The following is a 21,235-nucleotide window of genomic DNA, read 5'->3' on the forward strand; positions in this document are numbered from 1 at the left end:
TTCTCATCTTTCTTTCAGATTGCCCCTGCACAACCCATGACAATTACGGTGGCAGCGGAGGGAACAGGATTTGCTGTCTTTCAGGTACACAGTGCAGTTATCTTGCTAAAGATATGCTCCCTATAAGGAAGGTATATTTTGGAAGCTTTATGAAACATGTTAATAAGAACAATCTTTTGAAATGTCTTAAGTCAGTACCAAGGCACTTTACTAATTGAAGAATGCTGGGAACCAAATATTGTGTGAATGACATATTCATGTGATTGTTTATGTTTGATGGCCTGGCCTTTTAAGTACTGCTGGATGATTGGCAGTTTTGGGGCACTTCCGTGGGCCAGAGCCATATCAAAGCAGCCCTGTCCTCCCGCAGAAATGCAGTGTCCATTTGCAAGACAAAGGACTGCAGTGGTACATTGGCAGGCAGAAAGGTCAGAGTAAAAAGAGCACGTGGACCTACCTCATCAGGAACCTGTGGTAAACTGTGGTAAGGCACAGATCTGTACGGAACAAGATTACACTGCTAGTTATTAGAGTTATTTTCCTTTTATTGAAGTAGAATACAACAATAGTGCAAAAGCTAAAAATAAAAGAGTATTACGGCCAGGTTCTCCAGCAGTTTTTACACTGTTCTGAAATAGCATGAAAGACAGAGTCAAAGGATCCTGCAAACTGCCAACAGTAATAGATGCTTAGCATCAGCCAAAAGTGAGGGCATGGCAAAGAGTGGAAGGAGGTATAGTGATCCCCTCTCTGCCTGTCCTGTGGAAGAGTGTGTTTTGGTAGTAAAAATTCAAACATCTTTACTTATATTTAACAAATTAAGCTGGGATCAGTGCATACTGTATTTAGAACTAGCAAACTGTAAATAGCTTTTTTATGCTTTTCAGCTGCTTGCTCTTCCCCCATAACAGAGATTATGTTCTGAAGAAATTCCACTTCCAAGATTTTCCCTAACCCTATGAGAAATATCATATGAGAAGAAGACAGTATTGGATCTGATTTGATGTGGCCACTAATGGGTCTCCCTTCCCTGCTGTCCTGTCCATGATAGTGACTTAGAACCACACAGGTGAAAGAGAAGACCTTTGAAAAGCTATGGATAATACAGAAATATAAGTCTCTGAGCATGAGAGACTCGTTTTATTGGAAGTATACAGATAAACTCATAATTGCTGAGTGTATCGCAAAACCAGAGAGAGTTCCTACTAGACTCCTTCTAGTTGTCCTTGGTAAAACTGAACTTAGGCTGCCTTTAATGGTCTCAAAGTTTTATGTCAGGTCAGATTACATCTCAAGTTCCTTGCAACCTGACCTTCACTTCAGTGTTCTTATGCATCTCAGAAACAAAAAGGCATGGTGATGGTTGGTAAATATGCTTTTGGATAAAAGACCTTTACAAGGAAACCTTCACAGCTGCCTATCAGCAGTGAACAGCAGCTAGAGATACACCTCATTCATTCAGCACCAGTCTGCAAAACCCACAGTGCCATAAATCATGACCCGTGTTTATTAATTCCCAGAAGTGCAAATTAAGTTTACAGTGAAGTTCAAAAATTTCAGAGGATAATTTAGATTCAGACCTGCAGGCCAAGACAGGAATGAACATCTCAGCAGGACTGCATTCACACATCTGTGGTTTCAGTGTGTGTGTATGTGGAATGTAACAAAGAGGGGCTCCAGAACAGTTAAGACTACTTAACCTTAATCATTGTTGAGAAATACTCCCTGATATTAAGTCAACTAATTTGTCAGGCAAGCTGATCAAAAACTTTTCAGCAAATTGTTTTTTGCTGGAAGACGCTGATTTGTTGAAATGAATGCCTTTTGTGGAAGCACATTGGTTCCAATTACATTTTTGCCAGCAGGAAAATTTCACATCCAAACCAGCATGTCTGGTGAAGACTGAGCAGAAGTCTTCCACCCAGAACACCCAGTAGTTGACTCCGTTGTTAGAGGGCTCCTTCCTGGTTTGTTGTATGAACATGCAAATGTGCTACCAAATAACTGGTGTTCAGGAACCCACACCAGGTTACCTTCTTCATTTAGGTCCCTGTGCTGTTGCCTTTTTCCCCTCAGCTTTGAGTCAGAAATGCTGTGACTTGATTAAAAATATTGTACTTAACACACTGGAGTAGCTTCTCCAAAACCTTTTCTTTACTGGGATCAATTCTTTCCTTCTGCTTCCTTTGGCAGGTCTGGTATTCTAAAAGAAAGAGCACTGATGCCATTTGAATTAGATTTCTCTTTTTCCCAGATACAAGCTAGATCTGGGTTGCATTTAATAAATCAGATAGCATATGACATTGCTATCACATTTCTTCAGCTGGGTTTCATTGTCTTAGGCCTGCCAAAGTACAGTGGTGAGATTCACTGTTCTGGGATTTGACTTTCTGGCCAAATGTAGCATGTCAAAACAGTAATTCATTTAAATATCACAAAACACGAGATTTGGTCCATTAATGGAAAAGGCTGCTTTCCCAACAGAATGGATTCTTAGAAAAAAAACCCTTATTTTTTTGTGAAATCTCACTGTCTGTGTGTGCGAGTTGGCAGTGCATTCACTCTTGACCCTGCAGGATCTCATAAAATGTATTTATTTTGGATAGTATAATTGCAAAAGCAGACATTTACTTGTAGCTTTGGGGTCCTGCTGTCAACAGAGTCACCTAGCTCGTCCCTTCATTATGTGGGCACGTACTATAGATAACCTAAGACACTGACTCTGCAAGAGGAAAGAGAGGATAATTGTAGGGTTAGGGTGTATGAAAGGCATGCTCTAGAGAAAGGAGTTGAAGAAGCGATCTTCCCTAGGTGGCCTGCTGAAAGTCTTGGAATAAACACCTCTCTGCTGTCTGGAACCACTGTGAACTGGGCTTGGCAAATGCCTCAAAAATTTGGTGTGGCCCATTCCTTCTGGAAGGAAGGAGAATGCACCGAAATCCAGGGCTAGCAATGAGGGGAAGGTGGGCAGGCTCAAGGAGGATGAGTATGGGCAGAGTGGATAGGTAAACAAGATCTTCTTGATCTCCTGGTCATGTGTAGAGAGGGAGTGAGGAAAAAACTGAGAATCACCTGTTACTTGTTACTGAAACATACTGATTGTTTTTTCCACTCAGAGTAGTTTCACTAAACTTAGGCAAGGGACTGAATGTTATTCAGCGTGATGGTACTGAAAAAGGTACACTGTGAAATGCACACATATTTCTCCATTACAGTTTGAGTGGATACTAAGTAGTCAAAAAGGGACAGAAAAATATTGGAGATGATTTCATTGAATTCATGCTCTCAGTCAAGCACATTTGTGCTGCTAGTTGAAGAACAAAATGGATAGGGATAGAGGCATTGATTAGGGCATTATAAATGAGGCATGTTTTTTTTAAATGTAATGCAGTTGATTGGCTCAAATAGTTACAAGCATCTCTCTCATGCAGAAGATTAGCTTTTAGTTTTCTCTTCCTGGGCCTCTCACCAGAACTGGTTGCAGTATGACAAGACAGGACAAGTCCTGTCTTAACTATGGCAGCTGCTTCTGAAAAGGGTTAAGAAGAAATGCAGGTGCTTGTTTTGTTGATTTAATGCTAGTTTCTGTCTAATAGCCTTCTGTCCCCAAAGTAAAAGTGTATAAAGAAGGAAGCTTTAATTAAACTCTGTGTTGTGAAAAAGATTTTTCCTTCATTGTCATGAGAAATCGGGAAAGGAAAGTCAGACCATAACAGCAATAACTTATTCCATGAAAATACTAGCTGATTGACCTGTTCAGTATGTGGCTTCAGACATCCTGCATTGGCAGTAAATTCCCATTCATTAGCTTTTTCTGGCAAAAGTTAAACCAGCTTTGTTTCTGTGATGACAGATCGTTGAGGCACCGCCAGCTTGTCTTTACCAAACTTTCTGCGTGCCTTTAACTGGCAGGCTTTCTAGATTGGCTTCATCCTTGGTATTGCCTTCTCCTGCAGAGCAGTTGTACAGGAGAAATCTTCACTGTTGCACCATGGTTGTCCTGAGCGCCTGTACAGAATTGGCTCTGTTCTCATACAGCATGCTAAATTCAGCAATGCAGGGCAGGGCAACAGGAATCGTGTATGTAGATTGAAAGAAAGAGCATAACTTTCATATCAAGGAGTGAGACATGTAGCAGCAAAAGCAAAAATCAGAAATTAAAGACTCCTCTCTTTGCAGTCTTACTCGCCTATAACTGACTTGCTAACCTATAACTTGGACAACCCCCTGTCATACCTTTACATTTGGTCTGACAGTTTTCCATTTGCTGCCAGAAATTGTTGTAAGGGGACTATGATTTTCCAGAAGCACTCTTCATTCTCTTTTTCTTAGCCAAGCAAAGTGCATGTTGGGGTCTTTTAAGGGGAGTTATTTGAGCCACTTTCTGATTATTTTTCTACCAAAATCAAAGAAGAAGATCCCCCCCTGCCCTGCCATGTGTTTTATCTTAATGGCTAAAGGAACAGATAATTATTATTAGTTTGTGTGTGAAAACTGTATGCAAACTTACTGTTCTGTTGTTGGTGAAAATCACTATTTTGCCAAATAATGTCCACTATTCTTTGATACTAAATATTTTCTTAGTTTCTTGTATTTGATTTTGTCATTCTATAATCTGAGCTTTCTGATTCATCACACTGAAGTGCTGAGTCAACGACCCATTCTCTTGTCCTCTGGCAGAGGTGGTGTCCCGTTTGTGCCACAGCAAAGGGATGCTGCAGTTACCATCAACACCACATTGGTTGTTAATCAGTCTGAAGCACCTTAGAATGCTTTCTCAAAGTTAAATTTCATTTTTGGTGTCTTTTATTGTGTATAAGCACATGAGTATGCTAGAGCAGATGTGCTGGGACAACTGATACAGTTCATTATCCTGTATCCCATAGTGGCCAGTAGAGAGAGGGTGACCAATTAAGGCTACCAGAACAGGGCAAACATGAAGTGATATCTCACTGGTATGCCCTCTTGCCCTTCACCAATTTGCAATGCAGGGCCTTCCCAATCCACAGATCATCCCTGTGTGCTCTCTCTGGCTTGGTAGACATTTCCTTTACAGATTTTTTTTCTTCTATAAGTGTGTAACCTTTTAAATATTTCTAAGCTTTTAACAACCACAGCTTCTTGTGGCAAGTAGTTCTGCAGCTAGTGGTGTATTGCATGAAGAAGCACTACCTCTTTCTCCTCTTGAATCTGCTCCCCCAGTTCTTGTATTTGGAGAGAAGGCATAAAAGGGACTGTGTTGAGTCAGGGCAAAGCTTGGTCTAGCCCACTGTTCTGTTTTCCACAACAGCCAGAGGCAGATGCTCAGGAGAGAGTATAGGAAGATAAATACATATAATATATTACCCGACTGTCTTCCACCTCTTACCATGTATTATTTGAGACCTTCAGCTGGAGATAGTTTCTGTGGGCTTAGAAAATTTTGATTCCCTGAAGTTGTCTATTTTGCCCTTGAATGCTTGCACAGTTTAGTATCTGCAGCATCTTGTGGGAAGGACTTCCACAATTTAATCTTGCATTGCATGAAAAACTGTTTCCTATTAAGCTTTCCAATGCAGGTCATTATTCTGTAGACCTTTACTGTGTCCTCCTTTCAACTTACCTGTTTATGGCTGAATTTTCATCTATTTTACCATTTCTTAAATGGTAAACAGATCTGGTAGTAATCAGTTCAAAACCCATTATTATGTACATAAAAATTCTTTCACTCTGGAACTCTTTGCAGTAATCCTAGTCTTTGCTACCTCAACTAAATTAGTATAATCAGCAAACTTTATCTCATCAGGATTCACCCTGTTTTCTACATCATGTATGGATATGTTTAACGGTGGTCACCCAGCACAGATTCCTTTAGGACTCCAGTCCTTTCATGTATGAACATTCATTCCTACCCTCTGTTCCTGTCTTTTACCAGCCCTTTACCCCTTGGCAGCTTCTTTTGTTCTTGTACCTTTGGCTAGTAATCTTCCTAACCAGCTACATGCCAATGTACCATCCAGGTAGCTTATACTAGACAGAGCTCCATTGTCCACGTTTTTGAATTTGATTCAGGTAGCTGGAAGGTTTATAGCAACAGCCTATTATCCAACATGTCATATTTACTCATTTGTCCACTCATTTGACTCTTTATTATAGTTTCGACCATGTTTTGGTACAGATACCGAGTTTACTTGATATCCACAGTTCTCTAGACCCCTAGTACTCTTGTAAAAATTGCTGTCACATTTGTCATTCTCCAGTCTGGTACCAAGGCAGTTTTAAAGAAACACTGCAGGTAATGATTCAGCTGTTTCTTTACATCATCAAGTTCAATTCTGTAGGCAGTATGGCCTGGTTTTTTACTGCATAATTTTCTGTCATGGCTGATAACTTGAGAGTACTCATTAGTTGCTCAGTTTCAGCTCCAGCGTTTCTGCTTGGCTGATGGCATTGGTAATTTTGTAGGATATTGAGATAATCAGGCTATCTCCTAATTATTCAGACATCTTCTAAGGGCTTCTGGTTTTACCACTCTTCTACCACTGTTTCAAGCATCTTATACATGTCTGCACTAGAATAATTGGAAACTTTTCAAACAGTGCCTAACAGATGAGTTTATTTTGTATGAATATTACTGTCCTCCGTTGGACATCCTGTCATACTTCCTTACTTGGCTCACTTAGCAGAGCTTGGCAGTTACTGAGCAGAAAGAACTTTGTCCTTGAGGCAGACTGAAGACTGTAGCTTTGTCTTTGCACAGATGGACCAGATGGTGAAACTACTTACTTAACTGCAAGAAAACTGTTGTTCTGAGCTTGGAGTACCATGCTATTCCTCATCTATTTTGAGTGTATGAATGCTATGACATGAAGACTGAAGACAAATTCTGTACATACGCTATGTATTTGCTCTTGCTCTGCTTTCATATACAGCCTGTCTCTTTTAACCCAGTGGGTGTCGGTCTCTGAAGTTTGCCTTTATTCATCCCATTTCACGCTGTCAGGAAGTAGCTGCACACATTATAAACCAGCAGAGAGCAACTAGGAAGAAAATTGCTGGTTGTCCTAGGGCTCCCTTGTGTTTGCCTCCATTGTGTCCTGCTAATTGCATTGGTTCTGCTGCTTACAAAGTGTTCAGAGAGGATATTTCTTTCAGAGAATTTCTATGAATCTCATGTGTGCAACTGTCAGATACAAGGCCACGTATCCTGTCTCATGTGAGCACTTCTCTGGCGTTATACTGTTACAAACATAGTGTTTTAACCACACAGATTTGCTTTACATATGTCATCTAATGTCTCTACTTGCAATCCACAGCTCAATGTTATTTACAACATAAAACACACTGATCAGAGCCTCAGATCTGTCCGAAAACAAGAAGCTTTTGACTTGAATGTTGATGTAAAGGATGACAAAGATGATAAAAACCATTTGACCTTGAATGTGTGCACAAGGTAGGTAATTCAATTGGAGCATCTCATACACCTCTTTGTCCATACAGCTTTTAAATTATTTAAAATGAGCTAAATCATCCGTTTGTTTGTATGGATTTACTAATGTATGGGATAGAAACGTATAACTAAAGAGAATAAAAGAATTACTTTGTAAAAATGGCAGTAGTTAAACTAAGAAGCAATTCATAAGTCAATAAATAGAGTGATAGATCTTTTGTGCAAAATTGTTGTGGGCCACGTCATATTTTTTTACTGGTATGCATAAAGATAGTGGCACCCTAAAGGTTAGAGGTATATGGAAGAGTTTGTGTGAAATACAAGAAAAAGCTCAAAGGCTTCTTTGGTGCAAGTGCTTCCTAGCTATATGGAGAACTGTGGACAGACTTGAAAATCAAACCAATGTCTTCCACATTCTAACTTCTAGTAAGAGACTGTGACAACTGCCCATTGCTCTTACCTTTCATAAACAGAATGCTTTGCTTTTGATCTAGAAGTAGATACTTCTTTTTTTTGTAAAAAGAGAAGGAAGTAGGAAGTTCTGAAGTGCTGAAAACACCGTGAAATAGAAGTAATCATTCTTTGGTCATCTCTATTAATAAACTTTGCTCGGAACAATTTTGGCAAGAGTCAAAATCCATGTTTACATAATTATAAATTCAGCTAGCGTTTTGTCTTATTGTGCAAGTATCTTTGTGGTCTTTCATTTACCAATATGTCTTATAGTTATGAATTTGGTAATATAATATAATGTAAGCATCATTCTAGAGTTGAAAGAGGTGATGAGTTTTCCGGCCAGTCTGATTCTATTCTTTCTGCTGAATAAGGTGGGGAGAGGGTATGCATCTGGGGTGATGTTTCTTGTTCAGTAAACACCTACTAAGAACTGAGCTGTGACTGCTGAAGCATCATCTCAGAGACCACAGAATAGCCACCAGATGTTACCTGGATAGGATTTGGATCAGATGAGAACAGGTGACATTGAACTGCATATTCCTAGGCCAGCCACTCATTAAACCAAGTTGTTTCTTTGACTGCTTTGCTGCCTCATTTTTACTAGCTATGAAAGTGTTTATACATGTATTTAAAAGAAATATATGAAGATGTTTGTTCTCTGGCAGTTTCTTTAGTATGCACTTCTTATTGTAGTTAAAAAGCACTGCATATTTCACAGAAAACTCTATAGCACATTGTATCTCTATATATATTTATGTTTTTTATCTTCTATATTTTATTATCTACAAGGATGTTGAGATGACTACATTCTTTGTATTTTAGGATTTCATCTGTTTGTGAATACTTCCTCTAGAAACACTGTTTTCTTCTTGTTACTTTATAATGGGTTCCTTGTAAATGCAAGATTTGCAAAGTACCACCTGATCCACCATGATTACTCTTGCATTCCTTTCCTCCACATCCTCTTTTTGTTATTTATTTAAACTTTATGCCTAGAACTAGGCATACTATAACTGTATGCCTAGAACTATTTTTATGATCTGCCTACCACAAGGGAGCTGTGACTGGAGATGGAGCCTCTAGGTGACACCATCATACAAATAATCAGCTATAGTGAATATGATTTCAGTAGAGAGAGGATTGATTTAATTTGGGAAATAGCCAGCAGGCACAAAGCCAGAGCCCTGTTTTTATGTGTTTCTGGTAACCAATTCAGTGATACAGATGGTGGGCAGGAACACTAGAATACATGAGAGGTCTTGAAATAGAATGGGCTTTTTCTCTTTTAAAGTTTTCTATGAAGTGTCAACAGCTTTCTAAAGTCTAGCACAAACTCCTGACATGTAAAGGGCTTACATTATGGGTCTGGGATAAGTCTTGGCTGAGCATTCTGATTTTCTAGCGAAGACCTTTGGCTCAGGAATACAGACGGGAAGGGCTCATCTCTCTGGGAAGGCTCTAGGATGATGATGTTTTAATTGCAAAGTGTTCAAAGGATAGGGGAAGATCCTTTGGGCATTATAAAACTGCCCCAGGAGAATATTTGGAACATTAAGATCCACCAACTCTTATCATGGAAAGCAGACTGGTATAAGTTCTAGTAAGTCTGTGTTTCTATTCTTTAGGCTGAGACTTCGTCTCTGGTTGCTAGTCATTCTCTTCTTTTTCCCCCTATATGTTGTATATAATATATGCAGAATCTATATTAAATTCCTGAATTAGTTTAAAGTTGGTCTACTTATAATCTTTACAGCATGATGTGCCTTTCTGGTAGAGAAACCAAAGCAGGCACATACAGAAAGACTGCTGAAATCTCAACCAGTTTAGCTAGCTGTGGGTATGCATAGTCAGGTAATGGAGGCTTCAGCTTTGCAATTTTTTTCTTTCTCTAATCTGCAGAATATTCCACCTTCTTTCAACCAGCTTGATGGTGATTGACCATGGTCATCTCAACTGGGTATCATTTATGACACGGGAGCAGATAATGTCTCATTCAAATTGAACTGATTTTTGGTTAGAGGAGCTAACTCACTGTCTGGGAGGCAGTTACCCAGGCTGCCAGTTTCTTCTCTGGTTGGACTTGTTGCCCCCATACCATTTCCAGGCATGGGAATCTGATTGCTGATTGTTCTACTCGCTCTCTTGTGTGTGCTTTCTGCCTACAGTAGCTTGGTGTTGTTTTCTCCTCTTTGCATCATCTATGAGAGGGTTTCACACAGATCTCATATTGCTGAAGAGCTGAAACATAAAATTCAACTCAAAACGTTCTCAGTTCTCTTAAGGTACAAGTTTCAGGTCTTCTTTCTTTCTCTTATTGGTCATTCTTCTTGCATGGTGATTTTGTTTCTTTTTTAGTAGACCATGGAGTTGAAGAGATGATACCAGGAGCCACCCCCAGGGCTGTCTCTCTTCTTGTTAAGAGAGCCAGATCCTTATAACTTCTAGGGATATATCTTATTCACTTCTTGACAATTCCAAGCTGGTTTGGTTACCTGTTGGTATTTTGGTAGCATCCCAGGCTGGCTAGACAGCTTGGGTATTTTCCTCCCCTCATATTGGTAATTATGCAGAAATAATTACATCCAGTTCCAATTCAGTTATTTGTTTTCAATAGCAGCTACTTTGGCACAGCACATCATCCAACAGATGGTTTCATTTGTTTCTAATCTCATGAGCCAACTGAAGTCAGCAGTTATGCTGTATTTCTTTCAAAGACATATCTGTGTTCAATTAGCCATGCTGCCAGGCTTAACAGTATTGCTTTGAAAGCAAGTCTTCCCTTTTTTTAAACCATTCAGCTCTACAAAGACACAGTTTTATCCAATTACTTTCAACTACTGTCAGGCCTTCAAAATGAGGATTGGAGACATTTCTATTCTATTATAACAATAATCATTTACCCTCCATGCCAGGGAGGGGGAAACCTCTTCTGCCACCTACTTTATTTAAAGCAAAACAATCTTTTGCAGGTCATTTAAGTATCACTTGTAACACAGAACACCATAAATATATTTTGATAGTTCTGTTGTGTGCTATAGTATGTAAGGCTTGCTCAACAGAGCAAAGCTTTTTAGTCCAGCATCTGATTCTCATATTGGAAGAAGATGTAATAATGAGCATTATTTAGGAAAAAAGAAGGAACTCAACTTATTAAATCTTTTTCCAAAACTGGATGAATAACATGGCTATGCATTTTAAAACTGGAGCTTTGAGAAATAATCTGATGATGACTTCATTAATGGAGCCATCAATCTCTATGAAGGAAATATGAAAAGGTTTGGGAGACTTTTTTGGTGTATACCTTTACCTCACCCTCCAAAAATGAATAAAAGCAAACCAATGCATCCGTAAGAGGAAATATGTATATTTCAGTTCAAGAGTTCCTACAGTGGTTTCTTAATTACTTCTTTTGAAACATGTGTTTAATTGCAGTATTTCCTGCATATTTGTGATGTAAACCTGCACTTATAGATGCCAATGGAAAGCTCCTCGTGGTGTCAGTGTAGTCTCTCGTGATTTATGTACTGCAGTTTTCTCAGTGCTAAACCTGCTTTTGCATATGTGGTTGAAATTATCAGGCAGAATAATAGAGAAATCAATTATTATCTCTTTATCATTAGAAATCTTCTTGTTGGCATTTTGTTCCATTTGTTTCTTAAGTATTCTTAAGCGTTATTGCTTCCATAGTTGGGATTTAATGATCAAACAATTTCTTTGGAGAGTCGACTACTGTATTTCTACTAAAAGTTTCTTTGTCTCTGTGTTTTGAAAAGGTACTTGGGTTCTGGCACAGCTCCCAGTAGTGGTATGGTCCTCATGGAGGTTGGCTTACTCAGTGGTTTCTCTGTGTCACCAGATTTCATTCCATTAGACAATACAGTTAAGAAGATGGAAAAGGACAATGGAAAAGTCAACCTATACTTAGACTCTGTAAGTTGAAAATAACAAAGAAATGTGTTTGTGGAGATGTTAATCTTGACTCTGCCGCCATTGTTTGGTTTAAATTTGGAAAGACATTATGATTGTATTCTTTGGGGAAGTCAACATCTGGTATTCACATTGAATTAATAGTTCCACTGTTTTTTAGTGAGACTGATTGGGTAGGTACAACTCAGCTATACTTGCAAGGGGTTTCTAGATTAAGACTCTTAAAAATCATATATAAGAAGGCAGACATTTCAAGAAGTCTGTAATTTGGCGAAAATGACTACAAATGAGATAAGCATCTTTATATGCATCCTGACTCCAAGTCTTTAGAAATGAAGGGGTTTACCACTGAGCTAGAAGTCCTTAACTCTTCCATGAAAGCACCATCACCAAGGTTTTCAGGATGTTTCTCTTCTGTTTTTCTAGCTAAATGAAACACAGGTTTGTGTGGATATTCCGGCTGTGAGAGACTTCAAAGTGGCAAATATCCAAGATGCTTCAGTGACTATAGTGGATTACTATGAACCTAGTAAGTGTCAGTCATTCCAAATGGATCTTAGTGATTCAGAAGTTTAAAAGAAAGTTTCTTTTTGCAGGAATAGGACAAATTTTAGTGAAGAGAAAGCCATATTGCACTGAAGTTTACTTTTTTCATTGAACTGCAGCCTTTTTGGACATTGACATGCCAAATTTTCTAACAAATAGTAGTGTTTTTCCATATACATGTTTACTGCCCTGATGGGTTGGTTCCTCAGCTGGTGTGAATTGTCATAACTTAATTGTCAGCTGGTATAAATTGGCTTCAGTCTGGCCCAATGTGTTCCCAAAACTACCAAAATGAAGCAGGAACTTCAATGTGGTTCACTTCCCAAGTTAATGATTATCTTTCAAGTAGCTTTTTCATCTGTTTCTTGTTTAAACTAAGAGTCCTTCACTGGAGAAAATGCCAGGTTTTGATTTCTATAGTTATGTAAAAAAGATGTACATGGGAAAAACAGTTTCAAAGTTTTTTTTTTTATAGAGTGTGTTTTAGAGAAAGGCAACAATGTCAAAAACTCTTGGGCAAAATGAAAAGCAAAGGAAGATTACAAGCTGCTGGAGAAGATTTAGCCAGCTGAAACATTATTAATTTGGGCTTGGATTGAGATAAGTCATAAAAAAGTTGTATAAGCAATTTTCTTCACATTGGTTTGTTTTAGCACAGGACAGAAGACAACCAAATATGCTATGATGTGTACTGCTTTAGCTAGATGAAGATTACATTTATTCTATGTAGGCTGAGATGTTTGTTCAATCACAGAAGTTTAAACTAAAATAGGAAATTAGCGGATGCAACTAAACTGTTCATTAACCTAGAGCATGCTTTAAGTCCTAGTGGCTTAACAAATTAGAGTAATTTTTATTTGAGATAAACACATAACACTTAGAATCTATGGCCAAAATGAATTTCCACATGCTTCAGTGACTAGGAGAAGAGCTCAGGACCTAGTCTTTTGTAAGAATCCTGTTAGATAGGCTAATGAATATGTGTATAAAAAAGTCACATATAAATGCACATGTGTAAATACTTTGATTCTGTTACAATACATTTAGTGTCTAAAAATTCTCAATTAATGAATCAATATTAATTTAAAGACTTGAATTAATATCCTTAAGGGCTAAAATTTATATGATGTAATCAGTGCTGTAATAGAAGGCTTTAAGAAAAAAGATTGCTTCAAATATTATTTTACAAGACGCCACTCCTACTACTATGTAGCATAGACATATTATTGGTCAACATATATACATATGCCATGATTCTGAGTTCTGAGAGAACTCCTTCCTATGTAATAGAGGAACGTGCTTTTATTTTAATCTGTTATTTTCCATCATTCTCACAGTTGGTGACCCAAGCTGCAAGTGTATATTTTATGTGATGGTGACAGTCAGATTCATGTCATATTCAGAGCTAGGAGATGTCTAAGGATTCCTCATGCTCTGGCATTTATCAAAAAAGTTATGTCTGTGTGGCAGATATTACAACCAGTATAGGTATAAGAACTGGGTTGGATGCCAATATAGCAGTGCTAGCAAGGAGATCTGCCAGGGTTAATGTACAGAGCTATTTAGCACATTCAAATGACTGTGCTGCTTCTCTTATCTGACTTTGTTCAGAGCTAGTTGGGTGTCACTGTTGGGTAAGCATTATGCCCCATAAAGATACATCTTTTATTTTTATTTTTTTAATATCTTGAGGCTGGAAAGGAAACTGAATATAATTTCAGTTAAAAAATACTACTAATAAAAAAAGAAATTGCAGTATCCCTAGTTGGAATTAAAACCTTCAAACCATAAAACCCACTATGGGCATGAAACTTTGCAAAAGCTTGTTCTGTGAGCAATTACCATGCATTGATGTTTTTGAAATGACTATGGCTTTCTAGGCTTCTAGTCTGCTCAGCTCTGTAGCAACCCTTCAGGAAAGTGGGAAGCAAAATACAGGAGCAGGAGCTAGGTGAGGTGGGCAGTCCCAGATTCAGGAAGCTGACGCTCACAAACATAATAGGGAGAGAGAAAGTATCAGTGAGAAACCTAGCTCTTAAGTGTCATAGCCAGTAACCTGCCAGGTAAAGCATCCCAATTCCTTTGTCATGAGGGTGTTACTGTGTAGGTAGGGGCAAAATTCCTTTTAAAATGTTTGACTGAGGTTTCTGAACAGATTGGGGATAACGGTGGAGATTGAGACTATGAAAGTGTGCCTTTCACCAAGCATTTGCCTGAATATACTGAGAATGTTTTGATGTTTTGGGAGAAGAGCAAAGATTAATACCTAGGCTTAAACACCCACCTGGGAAGTATTTTGCAGTGTATGACGAGTTCTGTATCAGAGTTTAGTGCATCCTTTAAAAGTGCTTTCTTTGTGAAGCTAATTTGTTGGTCACTTCTCAGAAGTTCATTAACTAATGTTAACTAACCTTTCTGAACAGGGAGAAGAGCGGTGAGAAGCTACAATTCAGAAGTAATGCAAAGTATAACCCCTTGTGACTTCTGTGAAAGTGATTGCAGTCTTTGCCACCGAGACGGTTCTCCAGCCTTGCTTCAGCACTCTTCATGGGCCTCCTTGTTCTGTGTGCTGTTTGTCCTTCATGTAAACTTGCTGTGCAGTTGGGTGCTGTAAAAGGAAACAGATTATGTTTCACATCTAAGGTTGCCATAAATTATCCAAAGAAAATTTTATGTTCAGATACCAGCCTGTCTTTAGTGATTACAGTGACCAAACTCCTGCTGTGTTCAGGGAGAGCTGGGCTGGCCCATATGGTAAATTTCTGGCTGTGCCAGAAAACTTCTTTAAGTGTCTGCTGGAAAAACTTTCCAAGTGTTAGTTTCATACTGAAGTTATTTTCTGAAGAAGCACAGAGTTAACCAAGAAAACAGTCTGAGAAAATACAAACCTAGCTCCATGTTCTCACTCCCTTTTCACTCCAGCTTTCAATTGTGCTTGTTTTTTAGGGACATATGTTAGTTTACTGTGCATTTCTGAAACACTATCTACTTCTCCATTGGGGTGTTGGTAAGCAGAGCGCTGGGAGCTTGGTATCAGAGCTCGCTTTGTTCTGTTCTGCAGACATGACACTTGACATTAATATTGAATTTTGCTGTATGCTCTCATGGGGAATAATATGAAAAATAAAAGGAGCTGGCTTCAGAGCAGATCCAAGAGCCAAAAAGTGCTGCATTCACAAACTGCTGAACGCTCCAGAAAATTGTCAGTCTTTTTTTATCATTACAGAGGAGCTAGGTGGATTTTTTGCCAATTCATAAGCTAATCATGTTTGAAAATAAGGCCTCAGGATGTTCTCATGCATTTTACTCTGAAAGGCTTTTACTGTAAATGTATCAAAGATGGATTCTATGTTTGAGACTTCATTTTTCCAGGGTTATTCAGCAACAAACCTAATTCTCTTTCCATGTGAGAATACTGGTGTCCACTGGCATATTTATGGCCAGCAGGATGAAGACTGCTTTGATCCTTTTCTGGTTTTTCGAAGTCTTCCAGAAATGTCACTCTGGGGCATCATTTATGTCTTGCGTTTGCAGTGTCCTCTTGTCAACGATTTAAGGGGCATAACCCTATAAACAGCTGTTTACTGCTCTCTGTGCCATGTCAGCTGGTTGGCCCTGAATGCTATCGTGCATGCAACTCCTGTTTGTTGGTTGGTGGGAGAGACTTTTAGGAGGTGTGGGCTGCACATGCCTTCAGTCCAGCAAAACAATTGACATGCTTGCTTAACTTTAAGCACATCCTTGTATGCTTACGTGCTTTGCTGCAGTGGGATGGAGGAGAGGGACAGTGAAGAGCAGCAGGCACTTTTACACCCAAACCTGCTCTTTGCACATGGCGAGAATTTCAGGTCTCTATGAATGTGGGAGCGTGGGAGCTCTTCCCTCCTGAGTGAGCGAGCATATGAATGTCTTCCCTGTCTGGCAGCTGATTTATCCTTCTTGAACACTGCCTGTAATATCTAATGCTTACTTCTTTTTGATAAGGAAGCCAAGCTGATAATGTTCCTAGTTACTAAAATGAAGTTAATAGCTGTCATGACAACTAACAGAGTTAGAAATTTTAAAGCTATTGATTCCCTTTCTTTCATACCTTTTTGAGACGGAGTGTGTATGTGTGCACATGTAACAATATGGCAGTCACTTTCCTTGAGCAATTTCTAATTTTAATTCAAATTTTGCTACTGCTTAAAATGTATATTTTTGTATTTTATGCTCATCTATACTTTCATTCAAAAAGGAAATTAGTGCATGGTAGCATGGGAAGAGGCCTGAACTTCCTGAACTGGGTGCTTTCTAATACTGAGGTATAGGTTTTTAACTGCAAAACTAGTTTAGGTGGAGTTATTTTTATTTTCTTTAGCTGTATTTAGAATTTACAATGTTTTTCACAAACTTGGGGTTCTGTTCTGTCTCTCTGGCAGAACTTAGGCCTGGTTCTTTGTAGTCAGTTCATGCTTTTCACTTGCCTTTGGTGTACTTTGGATCTAGCCCCTTGAATAGTTGATTAGTGCCTTAACACGAGTGCCCATGCTGTTCTCTGACCCACATGAAGTAAAACCTTATTTATTGACATTCAAAGCACTAGTTAGTTAGCAGGAAGCAGGATCTGACCCTCTGTACGTCATGCCTGTGGTTACACGGGTCCAGAGCTAATAGAAACCAAGATACAAACTGAAGTATATCTTTGCATCTCAAATCCTTAACCCATGTATGGGAGCACAGATTGAATTGTGCCAAGTGTAAGATCTGGAAGACATTCACACTCTGAACTGGCATGTGTTTTGCTGTGGGTGAACTATGAAAGCAGGTCTTCTTTTGCCTTTGGGGACAGCAGCCTTGACATGTCATTTGCCTCCATTTACTATAATTTCAAGAGCCCAAAGTTCACATACTTTCAGTTTTTACTATATGTAGAGCTTCTAAGAGGGACACTGATACCTGATTAATGTTAGGATAAAGAGGCTTATTTTCTAGACAAGATGTACTGGAGATAAACTACTCCTTTGCAGTAGATAGTAGGAATAAATTAGTTTTATTTTGCAGGCAGTCCCAGCTTCCTGAATATCCTCCAGAAAAATGGATTTAAACTGCTCAGCCTAATTTCAGACAGGGCAGCTTCTATTAGTATTCCCTTACATTTGTTTTTGAGACAAACAACACATGTTTTTAAATGACTCTTGGCTGCCTTACACACCCTACTAAGAAGCATCAGTCATAATGCACCGTGTCATGGAAATTGTCAGAGTCAGTGAACAAACATTCTCTTTTATTTTACTTTTTTCTATACAGCAGGCATATCATTACAGACATCCAAATCTGCCTCTGTACTAAGCTATTTTAAAGGAAGAGTGTACATCATATGACTTCAAACAAATGTTTACACTAGGTGGCCTTGAAGTTTCCTACACTTGATGCCTTTGGTCACTTTGCAGTTGCGGCTAGTGCTTTGAATAAGTTGCAGAGGATAAATTTTGTATTGTGTGTTGGCAGTGAGTGGAACAGAGGAAAGGGAGTATTATGTGGCATAGTGACTTTTTTTGTTTTCCTCATCGTTAATATAGGAACCTTTACACAAATGCTCAGCATATATATTTTTTCCATTGCTCTGTAAAGTCAGTTTTCAATGTTAGCGGGGCCATGCTCCCACTCAGTTAATAGGAAATCTTTGAGAAAAAGATCTTTATTAGGAACAAGGTCTTTAAGGAACTTTAAGGTGTGGTGCTTAACAGCGGTCAGGAAAAGGTATTTTGTGATGGAGTCTTCATGTTGCATTTCCTGAACATTTCTGTGTGGTTGCTCTTTGTTTGAAATTTGAGTATGCACCGGTACATCCCATGCCCTTTTCAGCCACATGCTGTCAATGGACATAGTCAATGCAGAGCCATTAATACCCTATTAAATCAATAAGAAATTATCATTTATTTAGGATTGAGTTTTAAAAAAAACCATAATGCATTTTAAAGGATCTCTCTCCCCAGATTCTACCTTTGCTGTCATCCATGATCTTAGCCGAGGTTTTCTCTACAGATTTCTCTGTGTGTGTCATCTAGAAATCTTCTGTACCAAGTGCTGTTGTACAGAACAGGGAACGAATGCTGTCTAATGGGTTTACAGCACGTTGGAGTCTGCGTGCCAAGCCAGCTTGATGGCTAGTTTGGTTCCCAGCATGGCACCGCCATGCTCCCATTTACTTCACAAGCAGGAGCTTGTGGCTTATGCACATCGATGGCACGTGATAAAGGGGGAACTGGGCAGACTGGTGAAGGAGGAACAGAAGAGCCAACGTCCAACATTATGTGCCTCTCTTTTGCCTTGAAAGTCACTGTTGAAAATTGAACCTAAAATTCAAAAATTGTTTTGATCCAGTTTTCAAAATACTATCCTAGCAATATTTCTCCAAATGTGTTGTTCAAGTTGGTATGAATATTGACAGTATTTGGTTTAAGCAGATTCCTGTAGAAAACATATGTATCTACATAGCCATTATATAGGCTCCATGTATGTGCAATTAAAAACATACAAGATCTTCACAAAGTGCCCAAACCAACAACATTTTGTGATGTTCTGTTTTTCAAAACATACAGTTAGGTTTTTAGGAAAGGTTGTATTTGGAAAGCAACTGGTGCCTAGTGGCATAATTTTTCTATCATCTCAAACACTAAGAAAGAGTATTCAGATTTAATTCTAATGGCCAATAATATTTCTCTTATAGCCTTTCTTCTTCTACCATAAATCTTTATGCAGTGAACCATCTTTATGTATTTAGTCCTCTAAATACATAGAAGATATTGAAATTAGATGTTCTGACTAGTAATTGATCCATAAAATATAACAGCAGTTATGTGATCAAGTCTTTTGAGTTTTTCTTAGATTCTCCTTTTCCCCATGGCAAAATATTTGACTTCAGTGTTGTTTCTTACTCCATTTGTTATATTTTTATGTGCCACTTGGAAATATCATTGCACTAATGCTATTCTATGCAATAAAGTCTGACAGTGTATTGATCAATCCAGTGATTATTTTTCCTAATGGATAGCTCATTATTTTCAGATGTGTATGAGCATTAATTGCTTATGTGCTACATTCAAGTCACCAGAACTCCAGTGTTGAGATTTCTCTTTCATTTCAAATAATATACTTTATTTCTGTGTCCCTTAGTGGTTACCCAAAACCTTCATCATCCTTGCTCAGATCTTATGATGTTATATTATGAATTGATTTTTTTGTTGTGGTTTTTAGTATTGTTAGGTTGGGTGGGATACTAATATGAGGAAGAAAATATAAGAAACGCTGGCTCAAAGGAAGTGTCATATAAGCAGGTGTAATGTACTATACACTAGCTATCCTACTGGCTATCACCTCTCTTCTTTTTCCATATCAGGCCTTAAGCGATTTGAACTAAAATTCTTGTCTGCCTTGAGATGTAGTCAGATAAGACACTTTGATCTAGTTTAGGATCATCATATGCATTTCCACTTTTGATCAAATCAGAAATGGTAGAAAAAGAATGCTTTTATGAGCTGTTTTGAGCAAACAGAGGTGAACTAACATGCCAGCTATGCAAATTGCTTCTGTCTTTTCAAATAATAAAACAAATACTAAGGAACTAGACTGTTTCACAGGATTTTGGAAAATTGTCATTGATTTATTTTTCTTCAAATGAAGTTTGCAATAGCTATTTTTAAATTCTATTAAAGATGACTTTTAATAATATATGTCTAGTGTTTGCTTGTTTAACAATACAGCCAGCTGTAGTAGATCACGGTTTCTCTACTGTGTTGAGCACTGCCCATCCTCAGGATGTCTTAGAGGCTGCCTCGCCTGTGTTTTAAAGCTCATAATTTGAAGTGGTGCAATGGTGACTTCCATGGGCAGGCTGCTAACCATGACCTTACAGGTCATGGTTTGGGACTTTTCTGGCTAGGGGTCACCACATTTTAAAAGCATGTTATTTTAGTCAACATGAAGTTATTGGAAGCTTTGCTGTTAAAGTCAACAGAAGTAGCATACCTAAGATTATGTGATGAACTCAAGGCAGGCCCTTTGTGGTCATGGAGAACCTCAGGAACTGTACTGTTTCTGCAAACAGGAGCAAACCTTTCAGATAGAGAGCTTATTGCTGTATGGGGCCTGAAGTGGCAGTAAAAGAGCTCCAAGCAACCTTTATACCAAAGTATTTCATAAAAAACCTAATTGAATTGATGTGCAAATTATTCTTTTTTCAGGTGAACTGCTATTTTAACTGTTGTTTTTCATGCTTTAGAAGTTTGGCCTTCATGACACTACCTTTCCCTAATTCTCCTCACAATTCTCTCACCGTTCCTCCCTCCTGCCCTTGGAAGAGCTTCCTGGCCCATTTCAGCTTTGAGGTCAGGTTCTGCTCAGCCTTGCTCACCTCTTTTACCCTGATCTCGCCCATGAACTCAGCAACCATCCCTGTGCTGGTGTCTCACAGATCTACCCTTTCTTTCAGAGCTTTTGTTGCCTGTCAAGACTAAAATCCTTTTCAGTCTTATGGATAAATAGCTATCAACTCAAACTCAGGGTGAATAAAGGACACTTGGGACTTGTCAGCACAGATTTATGAAGCTGAAATCATGTTTAACCGACCTGATAGCTTTCTATGGTGAGAAGATTGGCTACATGGATGAGGAGAAAGAGTGGATGTTTATATAGACTTTAGTAAGGCTTTCTCTCGTAACATCCTCATAGATAAACTGATGAAGTATGGGCTAAATGGGTTGGCACTGAGGTGGGCTGAAAACTGGCTGAACAGCTGGACTGAAAGGGTTGTGATCAGCAGCACAAAGCCCAGCTGGAGAGCAGTCACTGGTGGCGTACCCCAGGGGCTGATACATGCGTGATGCTTTGCATGCT

At 38.7% G+C, this 21,235-nt stretch overlaps 1 protein-coding gene across 1 annotated transcript in view; it reads left to right on the forward strand.

Moving 5' to 3' along the window:
* CD109 (CD109 molecule) overlaps window positions 1–20,058 on the forward strand; it is an 84,024-nt gene extending 63,966 nt beyond the window's left edge. The window contains exons 29-33 of the mRNA XM_072855299.1: window positions 19–84; window positions 7,296–7,432; window positions 11,659–11,815; window positions 12,239–12,341; window positions 14,782–20,058. Coding sequence (XP_072711400.1) covers window positions 19–84; window positions 7,296–7,432; window positions 11,659–11,815; window positions 12,239–12,341; window positions 14,782–14,972 — 654 coding nt within the window. The 3' untranslated portion in view covers window positions 14,973–20,058. The remainder of the gene's footprint in view (window positions 1–18; window positions 85–7,295; window positions 7,433–11,658; window positions 11,816–12,238; window positions 12,342–14,781) is intronic.
* The last annotated feature ends 1,177 nt before the right edge of the window (window positions 20,059–21,235 follow it).

This window comes from Ciconia boyciana, chromosome 3 (assembly GCF_034638445.1).
Source record: "Ciconia boyciana chromosome 3, ASM3463844v1, whole genome shotgun sequence".
NCBI classification, from domain to species: domain Eukaryota; kingdom Metazoa; phylum Chordata; class Aves; order Ciconiiformes; family Ciconiidae; genus Ciconia; species Ciconia boyciana.